Raw genomic sequence first — 21,213 nt, 5'->3', positions numbered from 1 at the left:
CCACTCAGACGTAGAACCTGTCTGGGAGAACCTGCAAAGTACAGGGGGAGACACCTGGGGGCTGCAGAAATGAAGGGCCAGTGGTGAGGAGCACCATGAAAGTCAAGTACAAGGGAGCATGCTGGACAGAGCGGTGGGGGCTGTGGGGGCCAGAGGTGGGGGGCCTCCGGGGTGCTCCGCTGTATTTGAGAAGTGCACTGGGCACCGTGCGGGGTGTGAGCTTGCACGGGAGAAGAGGACAGGAGAAGCTCTAGCTAAAGAAACTTTCACATGATAAACCTGCCAATTTTAGACACTGAAAGGAGGGCTCTGCCCCAAGAGAGGCAGAGAGGGGGCTGTGCCCCAGCCATGCAGAGCCCGGGGAGTCAGGTTTTTGGCTCTGAAGCGCACTGGGAAGGTATTGAAAGGTTCCAAGCCAGGGAACAAAATGACCAGATTTGCATTTTCTTTTCTTTTCTTCTCTTTTTTTTTTTTAAGATTTTATTTCTTTATTTGAGAGAGAGGGAGTGAGCACGAACTTGGGGATGGGCAAAGGGAGAGGGAGAAACAGACTCCTTGCAGAGCAGGGAGCCGGATGTGGCGCTCGATAGATCCCAGGACTCTGAGATCAGGACCTGAGCCAAAGGCAGATGCTTAACTGACTGAGCCCCCCAGGTGCTCCCCAGATTTGCATTATAAGAAGACTGCTCTGGCTAGATGCTGGAGTATGGATTAAAATTCCCTTTAGCATTCTCTAGTAGGTTTCCACGGATTGCTCCAAGCCCCCATGAATTTTTCTCCCAGCATCACAAATTCCTTTGCATGGAGTGAGTTTCAAAAACAATTCGATAAGTGCTAGCCATAGTGTTAAAACCACCAGAACTTAGAATTTGCATTTTGGGACGACCTGTGGCCTACTGAGAAGACTTGACAACCCTCAGCTGCTCTGGGCTGGGCTGGAGACCAGGACGGGCTCTCGGGACTCGTGCTCTGGGGCTCTATCCATGACCTCATTACACTGTTAAAAAAGAAAATATTTTTCTTTAAACCAGTGGATGACTCACCACAGAGAAAAATGATAGGATTTCCTTTACTGAAGGTCATTAAAACATGATAAATCTAATCTGGGAGGGACACGTGTGGCATGGATGAGGGTCTGAGTTGGTGCTCTGAGATGCAGAGTACAAATGGGCTCGGTGCTTCAAACTCTAGGATGGGAACTGCAGGGACCGAACATGTTTGTGAAGCAGAAACACTGCCCCTGACAGCCAGCAAGCATCTCTGCACAAGACGGAAAGACAGGCAGCACGTTACTGCCACCCCTAGCGCTCTCTCCCACCCCATCCCATACTTGACCCACACCTGCCCAGGGACTGATTCAGCTAAGGGCAGAGGCTAAAGATAGAGGGTAGAGTCTAGAAGAACCTAAGCAGTACACGCTAAACATCCAAGACTTCCACTCCCTAAACTGGTCTCTGAGCAGCTCAATTTCAGGCCAGGTTGTCCTAGCATCACCTGTCATAGTCTGCCTCTATGACAAGGATCTCACTGCAGGTGGCCGCCACGGCATGAGGCACACACAACATCGAGAACTCAGAGAACACACACTTGCCCATTAGTTATTCTCGAACATCAGCACACGTCAGATCAGCTATTTAAAGACAGTGTCAGGACACCGGGGTGGCTCAGTTGGTGAAGCATCCGACTCTTGATTTTGGCTCAGGTAATGATCTCACGGTTGTGAGATCAAGCCCCACATGGGCTCCACGCGGGGAGGGAGTGAAGACTGCTCAAGATTTCTCCCTCTCCCCCATCGCCACTTGCTCTTGTGCTTTCTCTTAAAAAAAAAAATACAGTGTCCATCTGGCTCAGAAACTTTCGGGTTCTCACTGTCCCAATCTGGGAAAATTTCGGCATCAAAATGTTATGATTAATGATACAGGAGATTACAACCTGGCAAATAAAACAGGGACCTCTGAGCCCATGATGTTATAATAAATAAATACACTAGATGCCAACTACTGAATAAAGGAATTATGAAAACAGAAAATCATCACGTAACAACCGTTATAATAGCGGCTGGTTTGGGGGGTGTTTGAGTGGCTCAGTGGTGGAGCGTCTGCCTTCAGCCCAGGGTGTGATCCCGGATTTCCAGGATCAAGTCCCATGTCGGGCTCCCCACAGGGAGCCTGCTTCTCCCTCCGCCTATATCTCTGCCTCTCTCTCTGTGTCTCTCATGAATAAATAAATAAAATCTTTAAAACAAAACAAAAAACAGTGGCTGATTTGGGAAGGAATCATCATCACTAGATCCTAAAGCCAATGAGCAGAGACTTTTTCCCGACGACCCGAGTACTGCTGTGGCGTCACAATACCTTCCCATAAAGTACTGATCAATCACAAAGGGAAAAATGGGGGCTCTGTGGTGCAGGAAGCTGACAGACAACCAGGTGGACCAGGTGGTCAAGGCTAACATCACGTCCCCTCACAGCAAGCTCTGAGAAGAGCACAGCATCGTTTCTGTGGTGTTCCTACCTAGAAGGAATGGTGAGTCTGGAAATCCTGATAGATCCTACCTGAAAGGCATCCTGTAGAATAGAAGGGCCCTCCTTAAAGCCATGAAGGTCAGAGCTCCTGGGAGGCTCAGTCCGCTAAGCATCTGACTCATGGTTTCAGCTCAGGTCACGATCTCAGGCCATGAGATTGAGCCTGGTGTTGGGCTCTGAGCTCAGTGGGGAATCTGCTTGAAATTCTCTCTCTCTCCCTCTCCCTCTGCCCGCGCCCCCCCCCCCCAGCTCACTCTCTTGCACACTGTCTCTAAAATAAATAAATCTTTAAAAAAAAAACCCAACCCAACTATCAAGGTCATGCAAGAAAGGGAAGGTCAAGATCTGTTCTCTAAAGAGACATGGCCCAGGCAGGCCTCCACACACACGGAGCGAGATGAAGCAAATGTCCTGAAATTTTAACCACTGGGGGATCTGAATCTGGGTGAAGGAGGTATGAGAATTTCTTTACATTTTTGTTAAGTTTGAAATTATTTCTTAATAAATTGTACCCATATACACATAGGTAGAGAGAATGAGAGATAGAGGTGATGGTAAGCTTCCTTTGCTTGCGCCATCAATGTCTTTAGGGGAGGAGAGTGGGGAGCCCCTCCCCAGGAGCACTGCCAACCCTCTGGGTTGCTCCTGTATGCAAATAATAAGGCAGCCTGGTTGGTTTTTTTTTTTTTTTTTCTATTATCAGGGCCTGGTGCCTCTGCTCTTCTGAATTACATACACTTTGAGGAATTTGACATTTGTTTGAGGTATCCCTGGAAACGGGAAGACCTTCTTCATTATTAATGTTGTAGATGGATATGCCAGGAGCCCCATCAGAGAGAATAAAGTCTACACGCTCCTTTCTGTGGCGCTGGAAGTCTTCGACAATTCAGCCCCAATCTGGCAGCTTCCATTTTCCTTCCCACCCAGAACCTCAGCCTATAGAACGACTTTCTAGCCCATCCACCTTCATTCATTCTATTCCTTCCACCTGCACTGCCCTTCCTGTCTGTCAGAATTAGCTGCGCGGCACTGTCCTGGCCCCACCCAAACAGCCCATCCTTTGTCAAAAGCTTCACTTATCCCCAGCCTGCTCTGTCCTGCAAAGAACTGGTCACACTCTTCCCTCGGGTCTCAAACACTTTCCCTACATATCCTGATCAGCAGGCACATGTAGGTCCTTTCCCCACTGGACGGATGGTGTCTGGGGCGTAGGGGAGGGTGCGGGAATGAAATAGAATTCCTTTTTCCATCCCCGAGTGCTTGGCACATGGTACACTCAGTATGTGTTGAAATGAAAAACTCTGCATCAAGGAATCTACAGATTAGTAAGGGATGGCAGAGGAAGAGATGTCATGATGAAGAACAGGCATTCTGGGGCTGGGCTGCCTGGGTTTGAATTTTGGGTCTGCCACTTTCCAGCTGCTGTTGGCAAGTCAGATCCTATTTCAGCTGCATAATTGTGAAAATAACAGACCTGCTTCACAGCGTTGTTGTGGACTGCTTCGATGGATGCCTGCAGTCTGTTATTATTACTTACTATGACTGGATCACCCTCTGTTGTTTGGTGAGGTGGCCCAGATGATCCAGAATGCCTTCCCGCTATCCTGATGCTTCTCTCCCACTCCATGAAGCTAGGGATTGAGGTGTTTAGAAAATGAGTCTGCTGAAACTTTGAGGTCTACACTGGACTGTGCTTCTGGGAGTGAATGGGGGAGATGCTGACTAGGCCCCGCAGGGGTGATGCTTGTGTGCAGGGTGCATGGAACACAGAGAGCAGGTGTTGGGTAGGGGCAGATGAAGGCCTGGCCCAGCATCAGCCATGCAGGAAGGAGGTAAGATAAAACAAAAGCAGAAGTAGAGGAACATCCCTAACCTTTAAGAACCAATTATGGCCAAATTAAAACATTCTCTTCTCATAATAAGGAGACACAAATCCGCATTAATTTTTCTGGTGCAAAACCGCTGAGCCACCCAGGCTGCCCGCACTAATTTTTCTGAACAATCTCATGCTCTCAGCTCTACTGAAGTCCTAAGAGGAAAGCACTCTTTAACATACTGTGCAGATGTGGGCTTTGGAACCAAAGAGCAGGGCACCTGAGAGGCTCAGTAGTTGAGCAGCTGCCTTCGGCTCAGGTTATGATCTCGGGGTCCTGGGATCGAGTCCCGCATCAGGCTCCCCACAGGAAGCCTGCTTCTCCCTCTGCCTATGTCTCTGCCTCTCTCTGTGTGTCTCTCATGAATAAATAAATAAAATCTTAAAAAGAAAAAAATAAAAGAACCATAGAGCACATCCCCATGGCAGTCTAGGTTGGCTTGCCTGAATTGGGGAAGGTGTAATTTTCATAAAGCAAGGAACAGGAGCTATAAATATTTCCCAGGTCACAGACAAGCCACAGGCAGCAGGGACCTGAAACAGCACAGGGCAGCAACGAGGTCTTCATGTGCAAAATCAGAGGGTTGGTGGGATGCTGTAACTCCTGGAAGTTTCTCTGACTACACTTCCCATGGAATGTCGCAGGGCTGTGCACTACGTGATGCAGCGGAGAAAGCAGGGCATTGCACCAGGTGTCAGACCAGATGAGCACAGGCAGACACTGGTGGTCTCATTCTCCGCGCATTTCACTCTGTAGCATCTTTCCAGATGCATCACCACAACCGGCCCAGCTAACCACCCCAGACGCAGCTTCCTTTTGCCGTCATGGGCTCAGGGCATGCCGGAAGAGTCCAGAAGCCGGGCTGCAGGTGAGCAGCTGGAGGGAAGCAAGTGGAAAGGGAGAGGAAGGGCTATGTCTTCATCAAAGGCACTCTGTGTTCAGGAGGCACATGACACACAGGGGCCTTGAGGCTGACACAACAGCCCTCTTCTCCAGCGCCAACTCTCAGACACAGCCACTCTCTGTCCCAAATCTGTCTGGAAGTAGCTACGGGCACTTTGGGACCTGCCTTTTACCCCCCGCCCTCCCCAGGCAGTGCTTTCTCATGTTCACTCTCTCATCTGAAGAGACACTGCCGAAATACAGCCTGAATCTGTCCTGCATGCACAGAAGAAGAGAGCTAGCCTGGGGGCCTACAGGCTGTTTTCCAAACTTTCTTCAAAAATAACAGGTTGCTCTAAGTGTAAATAGGAAATGTGGCAGTTCCAAGGAGAAGTCTGTGGAAAGCAGAGGAGAGGCACAAGCTGGGACAGTGAGGCAGAAAGGGCTTTTCTAACAAAGCAGCACAGGAGGGTTTTTTGGGGGGGTGGGGTAGGGTGGGATGGGAGAGAACTGAAGTAATTGTATGAATCACAGCCTGTATTTTGTTTTATGGTGTTTATATAAGAACAAGAAGTCAGCTTTAAGGCACACAGAACAGTTCCCCATGAGAAAAACAGAGCTGAAAACAAATGACCAAAAATGGATTTAGCCACACACACACACACACACAGACACACACACACACACACACACACACAAAAGGGGGACATTCTGGAATTTAAAGAGCCCATAAACACAAACCTTAGCATATACGTACAACATTTCACTCGCACGACAACGACATCTCTATGTTGAAGCCAGAGCTCGAGCTGAAATGATCAGTGGACCAAAAAGTCAAGTGCTGAGTTATCCTCTCCAGCTTGTAATCAAAGCAAACACTTCATAACACACAGAGCTTGAGCTCATACTTCACCAGCACCCCTGCTCCCCAAACTTCTCGCTCGGTTTTTTTTTTTTTTTGCTTCTTTTGGCCTTGCTTACTCACCTCCCCAGAAACAAAGTCACTGTGATTTTCAGCCAGCAGGAAGCCAAGTCTCCAGCATACTTCCCTCATCATTAAACGGACTACACACAGCAGCAGGCAGAGAGCCCAGGAGCTGCCGCAGAGAATTTATTTATACCCATTTGGAATTTCCTGACCAACTAACAGCCTCCTGGCTGCGGGGTCTAATTCCAGCACTCCAGGCGTCAGAGAGACAGCAAAACCTACCAACCAACAGAATCGCCAGCAAGGACCTTAACAGCAACAAATAAAGAGGTGAAGACAGATCTCTCCCAGACCCCTTCCGATTTTTCCAGCACCCTATACTCATTTTCTTTAGACACTTGAAATGCTGACCTACAAATACAGTTGCAAACCTGCTAATTCTAGGAAGGACTGAGGAAAGCGACAAATGCTTTCTGCTTTCTCCCCTAACTTTATTCCCTCCCCCAAAGCCTCCAGGGTTGAGAAAGGCTCCCTGTTATAATCGGAGCAACAGCTCAGCAGCCTGTCTGCTTCGGGTCGTGATTCAGTCCTACACTGAGCCCAGACTGGGCGAGAGGCGAGGGGTTCCTCTGCTTGCTCTAGTCTTCTTTAATGCAACGTGTGATTTGAAGGCTACAAACACTTCTGGTTGTAAACCACAGACCCGAGCTTTTATTTATTTATTTATTTATTTCAAATTCTCTGACACATTTTTGTCCAAATTCGATCACATGACTTTCAAGGACACAGACTCAGGCCCCAGACAAGTGCATTCTGTTTTAGGATAACATCTTTCAGCAGCATGTGGTTTATATGTTTTAAAACATTAAGAATGATATGTTGCTCTAATGGTTTAATACATCATCTAAAAAAGAAAGGAAGGAAGGAAAAAGAAACAGAAACACTACTTTAAAACACACTGTCTACTTGGCCTAAGAACACTGGATAAAAGCGACTTTAGAGGAACAAGATTTACTGAGCTCTGTCTATGGGACAAACAAGCAAAACCCGTTCTAAACAATAAAACAGAGATTAACAAAGATTAGGGAAGACTCTAAATCCCCTGCTTTGTGAAATTCAAAAAGGGTACAGCTACCTGTGTGGAGAGAGGCAAAATTTTATAAGAATCTGCTGAATTAACCTTGTTTGACTGGTTCATTTTAGTGGCTGTATACACGCACCTCACTCCATTTACCTTCTGATTCCATTCTCCTGGTCCAGGTCTGGTGGACAGATGGTTATCTTTGGGACACACATTATCCTGTGTGAAGCTACAAAGACTAAACTTTTTTTTTTTTTTTAAGATTTAATCTATTCATGAGAGACACACAGAGAGACACAGAGACAGGCAGAGGGAGAAGCAGGCTCCCTGTGGGGAGCCCAATGTGGGACTCGATCCCAGGACCCCGGGATCACGCCCTGAGTCGAAGGTAGATGCTCAACCACTGAGCCACCCGGGTGCCCCCAAATTTACTTATTTTAAAAAGCATATAGTTTGATGAGTTTTAGTAAATGTATAGTTGTGGCATCCATCCCCACAAACCAGTTTTAGGAAAAGCCCATCATCCTAAAAATCCCTAATGCTTGTTTTATCATTTGCTTTTCACCAAGAAAGTAAGTTTTTTCTCTGTACTTATAAGAAAACTCTGGTATTACTCAGTCATGTGATTATATTCCAAACTAGGGATTATTATCCAAAGACTTGTTCTTAAGAACTAAATGGAAGAATGCATCTGAACGTGGTTATTTCTCAATCCTGCAAAAGAGATTACTGCTGAACTTTTATTTCATAAACATTGTGTTCTGGTAAGAACACAGCTTATTCTAGAAAAAGAAAAAAAAAGAATATAGATTCTTCCCCAAACAGCCGAAGGTAATTGTTTTGTATGTGTGCTTCCATTATTAAGGAGAGGTCTAGCAGAGAAAGTCATAGTATACAAATGACTATCTAGCCCTTTAGGAAGGATGACAAAAGTCCAGAAGGAAGAAACATTGAAGATAGGCGCTCTATCTGCCTGGAAAGCACCAGTCACACAGGCTCTCACGGTAGGGAGAAAGACACACCTGCCTGCCTTTGCTCTCTTAATTTACGTACAAAAGCAGCATCCAAATGAGAGGTGGGAGGACTGGGTGGGTCCAATTGGGTGCAAAGTATCCGGGAAGGGTGACTCCCAGTGAGAGGGGGGAAATGGGCCCCGAGGAAGCCTCCTGGGTCACCTGGCTGGCCGAGTCATCCCCTGGGGGGCGGCTGCAGAGCTCTGAGGCTGCAGGAAGCATACCTGAGCCTGCAGCTCTGGCTCCTGCTTAACAGGATGACTGCAGCAAGACTTGTCTCGGGACGCCTGGGTGGCTCAGCGGTTGAGCACCTGCCTTAGGCCCAGGGCGTTATCCTGGAGTCCCAGGATCAAGTCCCACACCGGGCTCCCCTCAGGGAGCCTGCTTCTCTCTCTGCCTGTGTCTCTGCCTCTCTCTGTCTCACGAATAAATAAATAAAACCTTAAAAAAAAAAAAAAAGACTTGTCCTCTTGGAGGTCCTGACCCCTTGTCTAGAAAGAAAACGGACATGCAGTGAGGTAGTGAGGGTGACAGCGAGTTACATTATGGATACCTTAAAATGTCCATTTCCCGACCTGGCCTCAATGTACCTTCCTCTCCTAGTGTGGTCCTCTTCTCTGGGTTAGTGAGTGCTAGCACCCCTCTACCTCCCCAACAGGGCACCCTGTAGCTGGGCTCTGAGGCTCAGGGCCACTGTTCACCCCCATCTATCCCAATCACCCCCACCATGCACGCAGTTCTTCTGGCCCACACTGTGCTGGGCGCTTCAGACCAATGTGAACTCATCTCCCCATCCTGAGCTAAATGTGATTACTGGCATTTTACTGAGGATGTTTCTGTGGCCACTGCTGCGTGAAGGCTACCTGGCACTGAAGGGCTGCATCCGAGGTATGCTCTCCCCCCCTTCACCTTTGGAGGGCAGAGAAAGGTGGGGGTGGGGTGGGAAGGAGAATGAATGTGTTTTTGCTTGGATTGTTCCTTCTTTTTCTACTGCATTTCCCCTGATCTTCTCAGACAAAATCCTCCTCCTCTGCACAGACCAGCTAAGTATCAGCTCTGTCCGAAGTTGTCTCTTAGCCTTCCAGCCACCTCTTCCATCCAGGCTCTCAGAACAGCTCGTTCATCCCTCTGTTCCAATTGGTACCCACATCTCACATCCGGACAAACTTAGAGGAGCTTTGTCCTCTTCATCTCAACGAGCACTGTGTGTCCCCCCTTCTCTGCACCTCCCTGCACTGCAGGTGCCCCGGGCCTGGCAGTCAATTCAATTCCTCCCAGAGGAGCCAAACTCTGCGTGTTATTCTTTTCCTTTTAAAGAGATGTACAGGGATGCCTGGGTGGCTCAGTGGTTGAGCATCTGCCTTTGGCTCTGGTGGTGATCCCAGGGTCCTGGGATCGAGTCCTACATCAGGCTCCCCGCAGGGAGCCTGCTTCTCCCTCTGCCTGTTGTCTCTGCCTCTCTCTAGTTTGTGTCTCTCATGAATAAATACATCCTTTTTTTTTTTTTTTTTTTTTTTTAAGACACAGACTGAAATCAGGATGTTCTGTTATCACTCTCAGGGAAGGCCTGGGTTATGTCTGCAATATTTTAGCCTCCCACCCTCATTCCCTGGATCTGTAAAGAATCCAAATACTTCATTGTGCTACTTCCCTCCTGGGCCCTCAGGCTGGTGATGGGTGTGACACCAAAGCTGGTGTCTAAGGGAACCCCAGGGAGGGGCAGCAGTGTGGGCAGGGCTCCCATCCACATCCCCAGTGGCTCCTCCTCCACCCAACCTCCACCACAGCCCAAAGGGCTGATAGGGCTCCAAGGGGATTACAGGACAGGTCCAGCAAGGACTTCTAGCTCTTTCTTGTCCTGGTAGGTGTGTACAGTGTTGGGTTTCAGAAGAGGACTCCTCCTTTACACGCCTGGATTGGAAGGATCTGCTTTTTCTAAAATGTAAGAGGAGATTTTCCAAGCAGAGGCCACAGTCAATGAGAGGAGGGTGTGCGCAGCAGGGGTGTGAGGTACTGGCCAGGGGCGTGAAATGATGATGAGGACACTGTGGGTGACTGGCATATCAGAAAAATCGCCAGGAAGAAATCTTCTGCCTTCGTTATACCTTACTCAACAAGGCACGTTTCCTTGAGCACATTTAAGTCTTAACACCAGAGTCACACCGAATCTCTACACATCAGCCTTTCTTTACAGCCTGGGGTGCCCCAGGATTATTACTTTCATCAAATTTGGACAAGAGACCACCTCAATATATTTTCACCTGCGTCTTGAAATCGGCATTTAAAAAGCCTGTGACAAAATGGATTGAGGCATGAAATAAGGGGATTAAAACTTCAAATTAGATGACCACAAAGACTATAAATGCTGCAAACAATAAAGGTCTATTTAATATTTATTTGTTTACAGATGATAATAATTATAATTTATTAATTATAATTTATTTAATAATTATTTACTTAATGAAATAACCGTTTATTTCCTCCCATCTAAGAGGGCACCTAGATCTGTTAAGAGACCTTCCCAGGAGAACTGTGGGAAAGAACGCAGGCCATACTCCCAACCTTTGAGGCCACCAACTCGGTTTCTCATCCACAGTTCCAACAGCCCGCCAAACCTGACCAGGTAACCAGCCTCGGGCAAAAAGAACTTAGTAGAGCTCCAGCTGCTCCCTCGGGCTGGGTCACTAATGAGAAAGTGGTCATGGGAGCTAGAAAGAACCTTCCAAATGGCCTGTGACAATCGTCTTCCCTAGACAACCACATTATGCCTGGTCACCTCTCCCCGGGACCCAAGGCACTTAACAGACAATGACATCTGAAGCCTGCCTCAGAGCATGTGATGGAGAGAAAGCAGATGTGAAGGTGAGGTAAGAGGAGGAAGCCTGGCAGTGAGCGTGTGCCACGGTATGAAAGCCACCTGTTCATCCAGGGGAATAGGCAGGTGTACAGGCTGGGAGAAAGACGCATGGAGAGCAACAACATGAGATGGGCAAATGGCAGGGCTCAGTTCAATCGGTTAGATTCTCAGGCAGGCCCTGTGCCCCCGTCCTGCTCTGGATCGGAGGCCGAGCTTCACGCCAGCACAAAGTAGGCGTGCTGCAAATACGTGCTGGCTAAACGTGGAGGCTGCTGACTCTATGCTGAGTACCGAGCAAGCCACAGTGGGCAGATGATGTGACTCTTGCCTCCTGAGACCTCAAACGCTTACAGACTGGTGAGGCGCGTGACTGTACCTCTGCATTAAAATACACAGCTCTCCAGGAAGAAAGAAGAGGAAGGGGTGAAGTCCCCTTGGGAGTACCTGAGAACTCGTGTTGGGATAGGTGAGAGAGGAAGCAGATCCTGAAGGATAAGAAGGGCTTACAGTAGCAGGTATGGGAAAGACATCCAGGCCGAGAGAGCAGTGCTTGGAGCAAGCCCCTTGGAAGGGAGCAGGATAGGTGGGCTGGGAACCAGCAGTGGGGATGGTGCAGAAGGCCCCATTTGCTCTAGGACTCTCTGCCCTGAGCTGGTCTCCTGCTGCCTGGAGCCCTGGAGGGCTGGGGAGGCCCACGGTGATTTTTGCAGGCACTAGGGCTGAAGAAACAGAAATAGATCATGAGTTCTGTCCAAATAAGGCCAAAAACAAAAGCCCAGAGTTAAGAGGAGTGAACAGAGATTAAAGTTTGTGAAAGCCAAAAATGTTTGGAGAGACAAAAAAAAAAAAAACCCAGAAGAATACAAAGTTCAATGATCCTTAATCTTGCCAGCCATCCTTAACCAAAGTCATAATGAAGTGACAGGAAAAGACAGACCAACCTTCATAGGACCTTGGGGTTGGTCCCTGTCACAAAGAAAAGGGAAACAGTTGCCCTTCTGCTAAATACATTTTTTTTTTTTGCTAAATACATTTTTTTAAAAAGATTTTATTTATTTATTCATGACAGACACACAGAGAGGCAGAGACACAGAGGGAGAAGCAGGCTCTCTGTGGGGAGCCTGATGTGAGACTTGATCCTAGAACCCTGGGATTATGCCCTGAGCCAAAGACAGACTCTCAACCACTGAGCCACCCAGGGCCCCTGCCAAATATATTTCTGTGCAGTCATTTAAAAGTGAGCTCCTGAATGAATGAATGAATGAATGAATGAACTCACTGCACTAAAGTCTTTTTACTGAGTTTTGTATCCTTCTGGTCATTCCAGAACTACATCCTGATTTCATTCAATCCAGCACTATTTGGAAAGTCTGCTTTTTCATCATCAAAGTGGCCAAAGGACAGGAAACCAAAGAATAACGCCCTGGAGGAAAAGCCCCCAGCTTTTGGCCACCCACCTCACCGCCCCTTCTGCCCCAGTTACCTTTCTGGAAGATTTTCTGTCTGGGGATTCTTCATTTAAAATCAGTATCTGTGCTAGTTTCTCGCGCCCCAGTGACATGTGAGCACCCCCTCTCAGAGAATCCACGGCGCCTGTGTGCGTGGGGGACGCCTGAGAGTGTGCAAGCCTGTGTCCTGGAGGGAGCTGGTGGGAGGTAACCAACCCCAGAAGCTTACGAATGTGCTGTGACCGTTTCCCCCTCCCATCTGTCCCTGGGCGGATCTGGAAGCTGTGCAAAGCCTGGTATTGATGGAAAAACTTGGTGGCACAGGGCTTTGGTGTTTTGCAATTTTTTTTCCTGTAAGCTACATTGTTGGAATGGTTGGGCATGCAAACCGTTCCCTCCGCCCCTACCGGCCCGCGGACTTCCAGGTCTCCACCCTGGTGCGCTGTGACAACCGGTGTATCATCGGGCTGACTCACCACTTGCCGGGGTGGAGTCCCTGTCGTGTACATGTGCACAGAGCCGGCAGGTACCACGGCCTCCCTGCCAGCTCCCGGCAACACAGACCAGTCTTTGTCCGCCCAGCTGGAGGGGGACGCGCCAACTGGGCTGCCTCAAAAACACATCTCCCTGGTGTGTCACTGATTTGATTAATGCATCCCAGTCGGTCAATCGGGAAAGCCGGGGAAAAGGAAATAAATCAGCCGCGCTTGGTGGGTATCTGGCCTGAGCTGAGGAGGATGCTGGCGGCGGAGGAAGACAGAGGATTCTTTTGGTTTTAGTTAGAAGTAAGAAGTGATGCACTTTTAAATATGGGTGTGAATACACTATGCATTTGGGCTTAGGAATTGTTAGAAATCTCGCATCTCTCTCTTTTGTATGTCGAGCCTATGGAGATGTTGCTCTCCTTTTCTTCCAGGAGATTCTTAAATGTGCCCTTGGGCCTGCTTGTCCACCGACACTTAAAATGCCTTCACCTAGTGGACAGCCGTTGCTGTTCGAAAAGGCATTCCGAAAAGTGGGCAGGGATGGGAAAATCTGACAGCGCAAGCTGAATCAATGTTTTCACAAAATTATCTGCAAAGCTGGTGGGATTTATTCACGAAGCCAAATACTGTGAGACTAGGTTCAGAAAACCACAGGGCTGTCTCTTGATTCTACCCAACAGAGATCAAGTCCAAAGTTTGAACAATCCCTCAGAGAGAAAACTTTTTCACTTAAATGAGATCACGAAAAGGGACCTAAAATAAACTCAGCACTTGTTACTATTCATAGCAAATTGCTTCCATAAACCGTCACTCTAAGCACCACTCTTTTTTAAATAAAGGCTCACAGGGCGAAACTCTACCAACCTCCGACCCAGCCGGGAGCAAAGTCACAGGTCACTCAAATTTGGCCTGTCACAAATAGGACAGAGTAAGAGTATACAGATTTGGGGCAGCCTGGGTGGCTCAGCGGTTTAGCGCCGCCTTCAGCCCAGGGCCTGATCCTGGAGACCCAGGATCAAGTCCCACGTCGGGCTCCCTGCATGGAGCCTGCTTTTCCCTCTGCCTGTGTCTCTGCCTCCCTCTCTCTTTTTCTGTATCTCTCATTAATAAATAAATTTTTAAAAATCTAAAAAAAAAGTATACAGATTTAACTTCAGGATTGAGAACACATCCCATCAGTCTCCCCATCTATTTATTGGCCCAGTTTTCCATCACGTTTATACTTCTGCTTTTCTATCTGTTGGTTAGAAAGGCTTTCTATTCATATTACAGAATATTATTTAATCTTTTCCAAGAGCTGTTAAGATTAGAAATCTGGTCACAATTTAAAAACACATCCTAAAATAACTGCATACTTATTTTTAAGTTGTGAGATCACTTGTCCATACAGAACTACCAGCTGAGATGATGGTGAGATACAAATGAGCTGCAGGTTTAAAACATTTCTTGTCTTCTGGACTCACAATGAACTGCACCCCAAAGCAGAACCAGGCTTAGCCTCTAAAACATGAGCACACTTTTCCTAAATCATATGGAAATGAGTAAATTAGTTCCAGCTCATTCCAAAAATATCCAGCAGAGAAGCCAAGAGAGGAAAAACAGGATCGTCCAATTTTTTTTTTTTTAACTTAGAATATCTACAAGTGTGTGAATGAATTCTATCAAATCTCATTTCCTGGCTGGCTCTTCTACAAAGTTTTTATTAGAGGAGTCTACTCAATGCAATTTTTTAGGTATGTTGCCAGAGAAGAGCAAGAATTTACAACCTCTGTGAATTTGAGAATTATGCTGATATTTTTCGCAGCAGATCAAATCAAACAGCCTCATGTAGAGAAGGACCCCAAAGCAGAAACTGTGAGCTACAGTCATTCATTTCCCAAGCCCACACAAACTCTTCTCAGGAACTACATAAAAGATATGAACTGGAATTATCTGGGACAGGAAGAAGGCAGACCCTTGGAAAAGAAGCTAACGAGCTATACCATAGATGGGCTCAGCTGGCCCACCCAAGTCCTTCGAGAAAGAGGGGGAATGCATAATCAGAAACAAATGCCAATACTCACGATGAGAAGTCTGTGAATGAGCAGGGCGCAGAATATTCAAATCCTGCAGCTTCAGACTGAGAGCAGCAGCTCAAGGTTTTAACATCGTAGGGCATCTCCCTACTGGGTTTTTATTTCGTGGTTTTTTTTCTTGTTTGTTGGCACCCACGGAGCATCTGGGCAGAAGTCTCCAAAGGAAGGGTGTATCTCTGCCCAACACCTGGGACTGGCAAGAGTCTGGATTCTACTCTTCCTACACCCAAGTAGGCTGGTACTTGCTGCCAGATAAGGCATCTTTCCTCAGCTCAACTGCAGAGTTTAATCGCCTGTCTGAAATTTGAATGATGCTTAACCCATTAGGACTCGCTCACGGTCTGGAGCAACAAAGCTTTGGAAGGCGAAGCTGGCTACTGGTTAAAACGGAAGCCTTAAGAGTGTGTAAACTAAGCAAGCCCCGACGAGGGAGGGACTCTTCAGAATGTCTCTGGGGGCTGGATGAATTCTGGGGTTCTGATTCAATCAGAAAGGCAAGACTCTGAAATCCAGGTGTGTGTAGGTGGTCTTGGCATTTTACCAGCTATGAAACTCAAATGCAACTAATAACTTAAAAAAATAACTGTCTTCTGAAACACCATTGCTATAAGAAAATAATGATTTCATTTGTAAACTTCAGTATGAAATGAGCCTTTAATAAACAAAAAACCAAGTTTCATTTAAAGTTGAAAGGCATAGTCTAATTGAAATCTGATTATTAAACATACCAAGTAAAAGGATGAAGCTGCATGATGTACTAAATACTGCTATGCTTATCGATTTGTCTCTATGAGATAATTCACTCTAAGAAGAAAATAACTTACCAACATAACCTCTATCAGGGAGGACATTTTACTCACAACTGTTCTACTTTTGGGTTTCATGTAGTTTCCTGAAATACATACTTTCCCCTTGATCTATTTAATAAGGACTTCACAGACACCACACTTGTGATTTTTGACATCAACAGAATGTGCCAAACAAAGGAAAAAGGCTCTCTGTGTTCAATGTCTGGCTTAGCCATTAGCTATCTGGGTGAGCTGGGCAACTTGTGTTTTGTGATCTGAAAGTAGGGACAGGTGAATCATAAGGACCCCCCGTAGCCCTTCCCTCTGTTTTTATGTCAGGAAACTTTGTTGTAGCCTCAGCTCTTCTGATGCACCACTGAACACACCACTCACAGGGGAATGCAAAACACAGATAGGAACACACATTTAATCCTTTGGCAGACTTTTGCAGGACACCCTGGAAGGTCACAGATGGTACTCACGAATTAAAGCAGCCTCGGCTTCTCATCAGCTCCCCTTCTGCCTCTCGAGTAAGGCTAATGGAGACAACAGGCCTAAGACTCACCAGCACAGATACACCACCTCTGCCAGGCTGAGATTTTCTTTACAGATGGTCTCAGAAAACCCCGGGGCGGTTCCAGCCAGACCAGTCAGGGCAAACTGGTCTTGCACTTGACAAACAGCAGGCAATTCCTGCTGTTGGCTTCTCAGCTGGCCGTGGGCTCAGAGTTCTGTTTGAGAAATGCTGCTGCCCAGGAAAAATATTTACACAACCGAGTGGGCTGCACAGCATGGCAGTGTTTTCTACTTGCTCGGCCAGGAGTCTGTGGCTCTGTCTGACCAGGTCTTATCAGCGGCCTTTGTACCTCATTTAAGATCAGCATGGAGACAGAACCTGGAGCCAAATAACTGACCAGAGTAACGATAAGACTTTGTGAGATGTATTATATGAATTTAAAATGACAACCAAATTTTTACCACAGTTCAATAAGTACCCTAAGTAAGAAAATATATAGCTATCTGGAAAAGATATTATAATTATATAACATATAAAAATAAAAATATAAATACAATATGTAATATATATAATATATATGCTTAAATCTGTATTATATACTATATATTATATATATAACATATATAGATGCACTTGAAAAATATATATATATAGGTTGTGAAAGCAAAAATAGCAAGAGGGGGAAAAAAACATTATAAACTACCAAAGGCAAATATTAGCAAAAATAAGGCTGGTGATAGTAGGCATAAAAGGTTACTCCTTAATACTGATTTATTTATTCAACTGTAATACAATTCTTACCTCAAAGTCACAGTATCTGACAGGGCCTGGCACAGGGGTGCATAAACAGGTGCTTTTCAGACCAAGAACTCAGGACAGAGCTAGCAGAACAAGAGGGGTGGCAATTCCCCTGACATCTGACCAGCCTTACATCATAAGAAGTGTTTTTCTGGCTATTGTTTTATTTTTCCCTCACAACACTCCTGTGAAGAAGGTGGGGTAGGTATTTTATCTTCGTCTGACAAATAAACCACTTGTTATTTAGCTTCTAAAGGATCCGAAGCTCTAATTAACATTTCACAACATTAATTAGTGTTTACAGAGGTAAACAGTGCATCCAGTTTGCAACACGATTCAGAAAACCAAGAGGCAGCAGACCATCCCCCTCCCCGAAGCAGAAATACAGCTATTTTCTTCACCAACGATACCCATGTAGTTCCTAGGAAGCCACAGAAAGGGGACAATCTGTAATGCTTGTACCTCATCACATTAACAAATGACAGTAGGGGACTCTTTGTCAAACCCTGGTAAAGTGTGTGCAATTCATGAAAACAAAACTGGATCAGTCACCTGAAGTGGGATGGAGATCTTGTGGAAGATAGGCAACACAAAGACAAATGATTGACACTGACCGTGTGGACAGTGAGGAGGAAGAGGAACAGGGGACAGGTGCCCAGGTGAGGCTCCCAGGTGCAGTGAATAAGAAGAGAGGACACCCAGCTAAACTTGAATTTCGAATACCCAGTGTGTATTTTTTTTAGTATAAATCCATCCTCTATTTAATCCGGAGGCTCTGTCCACAGAAACCCTCCGATTCTACTACAATGCAAGGTCCTCAAAGGTGGGAGTTTTTGCTCGTTTGTTCACTGCTGGATCCCTAGCACCCAGAACCGTGCCTGGTGCCCTGGAGGCACTCCATAGTACTGGCCATGTACTAGGGAAGTGTATTTTTCTTTTCTTTTCTTTTCTTTTCTTTTCTTTTCTTTTCTTTTCTTTTCTTTTCTTTTCTTTTCTTTTCCTCTTTTCTTTTCTCTTCTTTCTTTTCTTTTCTTTTTTTTAAAGATTATATCCATTTATTCATGAGAGACAGAGAGAGAGGCAGAGACACAGGCAGAGCGAGAAGCAGGCTCCCTGTGGGGAGCCCGATGCGGGACTCGATCCCAGGACTCCAGGATCATGCCCTGAGCCAAAGGCAGATGCTCAACTGCTGAACCACCCAGGTGTCCCATATTTTAAAATTTTCTAAAATGAGCATCACATATATGTATATATACACATGCGTGTGTGTGTGTGTGTGTGTGTGTATAAGTGTGTATGTATAACTAAAGTAATTGCGTAAGGCTAAGCCTCTCATCAGATTGCTTATGGAGGTCATGGTGACTAGAATAAATACTACTGTCCAGACACCTGTCTGCAGGAACCATTCATCCCCTGACACCCCAGCATTCACTAATCAGAGAGCATCCCCTTGCTTCCAAACTCAGTGCCCAGACCTGTTAGGCAGGGGGAAAGGTTATAGCTCGGTCATCAGACTTTAAGAACAAAGTGTACACTCTAGGACAAGTGGAGTTGAAAAGGAGCTGAGGACAAATGAGGTAGGTATCTAAACCCTTGAAGACAGGAATGTGCCAGAGAGGCCAGAGGGTCAAGGTCTGAGGGCCCCAACGGTTCCAGGTAGGCCCCCCTTTCTCTGAACGTGTGAATTCAAGTGAGGGCAGGAATGGGATGGGAGAGCATCCATCACAGGGGACTGAAACTCACCCACAACACTCAAGAAAGTTCACAATGCTTCAATTTCCTCCCTTATCAAATACTTCACTAGAGAACCAAGGAATAATCCTGACTTGACTTATTTAGGTAAGTGACTGAGTTTCTCTGCCATCACCTAGGGATGGTGGTGGTGGTAACCATATAATCTCCTAGGATTACCGTAAGGATTAAGCAGGTTAATGCAGGCAAGGCATCTAGGCCACCATGGTACACAGTAAGTGTGCATTAAATGTTAGCTTTTGTCATTCATATTTTCTTAGTGACAGCAGTCCTGAGCACAATCTATAAAAGTCCCGAGAAGCTAGGCAGTAGAAAGGGCAAGTGAAAGAATAAACAGAGAAAGATCAGTTGTCCCAGAATGCACAACCAAGTCTGGTTGGGTTTGGTCTGGGGCAAGCTACAGTGTTCTCACCAGAGGGGATGCTTGCAGCTGGGATTGCTGCAACAGAAAGTCACAGACAGGTTGGGTATACACCCTTCAGAGGGCTCCTGCTGCTCCCGTCTTTACCAGAGCTTTCCAGCTTACAGGGCACTTGTAAGTCCATTTCTGGCCCTCATGTGGTCCTAACCCTCCAGGTAGATGTATTTACTGACGTTTTACAGGTGGAGAAATAGTCCTGCCCCATATTTCATGGTCAGTGCTGCAGATGGGCCTCTCATTCAGGGCAGAATGTGCTCAGACCAGGAGAGCCAGGACTGGGTTCAGCCACCACACAAGAGCTCCCACACACACAATCACTGCTCTCGTACATTCTGCTCTTTGACAGGTTACCCAAGACTGGAATGTACACCTGGCATGCTATTTTGGACAGGTGGTGGTCTCCCGCCATATACCAACTCTTGAGAGGCTTTTCTCTGCTTTTGTTCTATAAATTTCTCCCAAATCTTGTATAAGCAATGTTGGAGGAGATACGAAAACTACACAGGTCTCTCATGTAACCAGAGTAGAACTAAGAACAGAGTCTTTATGATTCACGATATGGCTTGTTGCATATTTCTTCTCCGGGAAAGTGACTTCAAATACTATGCTCTTCCCTAGCCCCTCTTTCTCTTTGTGTGGCAACATGACACAAAAGCTGCCCGGGAGTGGATACTAGGAACTGGCTTGAAGCATCCGGACTCATTTCCCCTCTCGTTGCTCAATCTCTCATCAAGAAGGAAGAGAGGAGTACGCATTACACTTGGATCAGCATTCAGGATCTTACATTTATCTTTCAACACTTCAATAGAACTGACTGGGGTAATAATTTACCTAACTGATTCCTGTACATAAAGACTCTAAAGATAAAAGCAAATTCTCCAAGAGATTTAAAAACAAGAAGAAAGCACAAACCCAGCTTCAATGGATAGAAAATCTTTGAAAGCCTAGTTATCTAGGCAACTCGCTCATGTATACCCATTATTCAAAAAAGAAATTAGAAATCAGGTTGAGCAAAGGCATACACTTGCTCGTTTACACACACACACACACACGCACACCACAGACCACAGAGTTACCTGAGGCACAGCCGTTAACCTTTGTGATGTGGGCCATGCTGGCTGCAATCCAATGACAGGTCCAGAAAGAAGTGAGGAGTCATGCAAATTTTATGCATCAAGTTCCCAAACGCATTCAACCTGAAACAATAAAGAGAGCCCTATCAAAGTGGATCATTTAAAAGTATGTACAACACCAAATCTTAGACGTTTGTTTATAAAGATGGCTGCCAATGGAGAGAGCGGATCTGAGGGGGTAAGAGGCAGCCCATGAATGGTGGTGGTGGCTGCCCAGCCCTGCCACCCGGTGCTGAGAGGATCGTACACCCACAGATGTGCCTGGGGACGGGCACCCAGGGCAGGTCTACAGACCCGACACTCTCAAGGGAGACAAAATTGGTTCTCAAAAAACATGACATTTTTAGGAAGGTGGCCTTTAAACACCAATGGCCTCCTAGTGGGTTATGGCTCCATAGCCCCTCACAAACCATCATTTCCAAATGTTGGCTTAACACTTTCATTCACTCAACTGCACTTTCAGAGTAGTTGCTATTGTACCAAGCGTTCACATTTTTAAAGGATTAGTTCATGGGAACCCTTGGGAGGTATTTCAGTCTTGCAAAATATAAATCTGATCTGGTCAGCTCCCCTCTTAAAAAAATGTCTTCCCTCTCTCCCACTGTCCAAGCAGATAACCTTCAGGTGACATAGCAT

General features: G+C 46.3%; 1 protein-coding gene across 1 annotated transcript in view; it reads right to left on the bottom strand.

The window, feature by feature from the left end:
• KANK1 (KN motif and ankyrin repeat domains 1) overlaps positions 1-21,213 on the bottom strand; it is a 204,013-nt gene that overhangs the window by 42,652 nt on the left and 140,148 nt on the right. Inside the window, exon 3 of the mRNA XM_041730199.1 lies at positions 20,521-20,640. Within this exon, the coding sequence (XP_041586133.1) occupies positions 20,521-20,557 (37 nt within the window). The 5' untranslated portion in view covers positions 20,558-20,640. The remainder of the gene's footprint in view (positions 1-20,520; positions 20,641-21,213) is intronic.

This window comes from Vulpes lagopus, chromosome 2 (genome assembly GCF_018345385.1).
Source record: "Vulpes lagopus strain Blue_001 chromosome 2, ASM1834538v1, whole genome shotgun sequence".
NCBI lineage: Eukaryota > Metazoa > Chordata > Mammalia > Carnivora > Canidae > Vulpes > Vulpes lagopus.
Note: the sequence above shows the minus strand (reverse complement) of the source record. Positions and strands in the feature narration are given on the sequence as shown.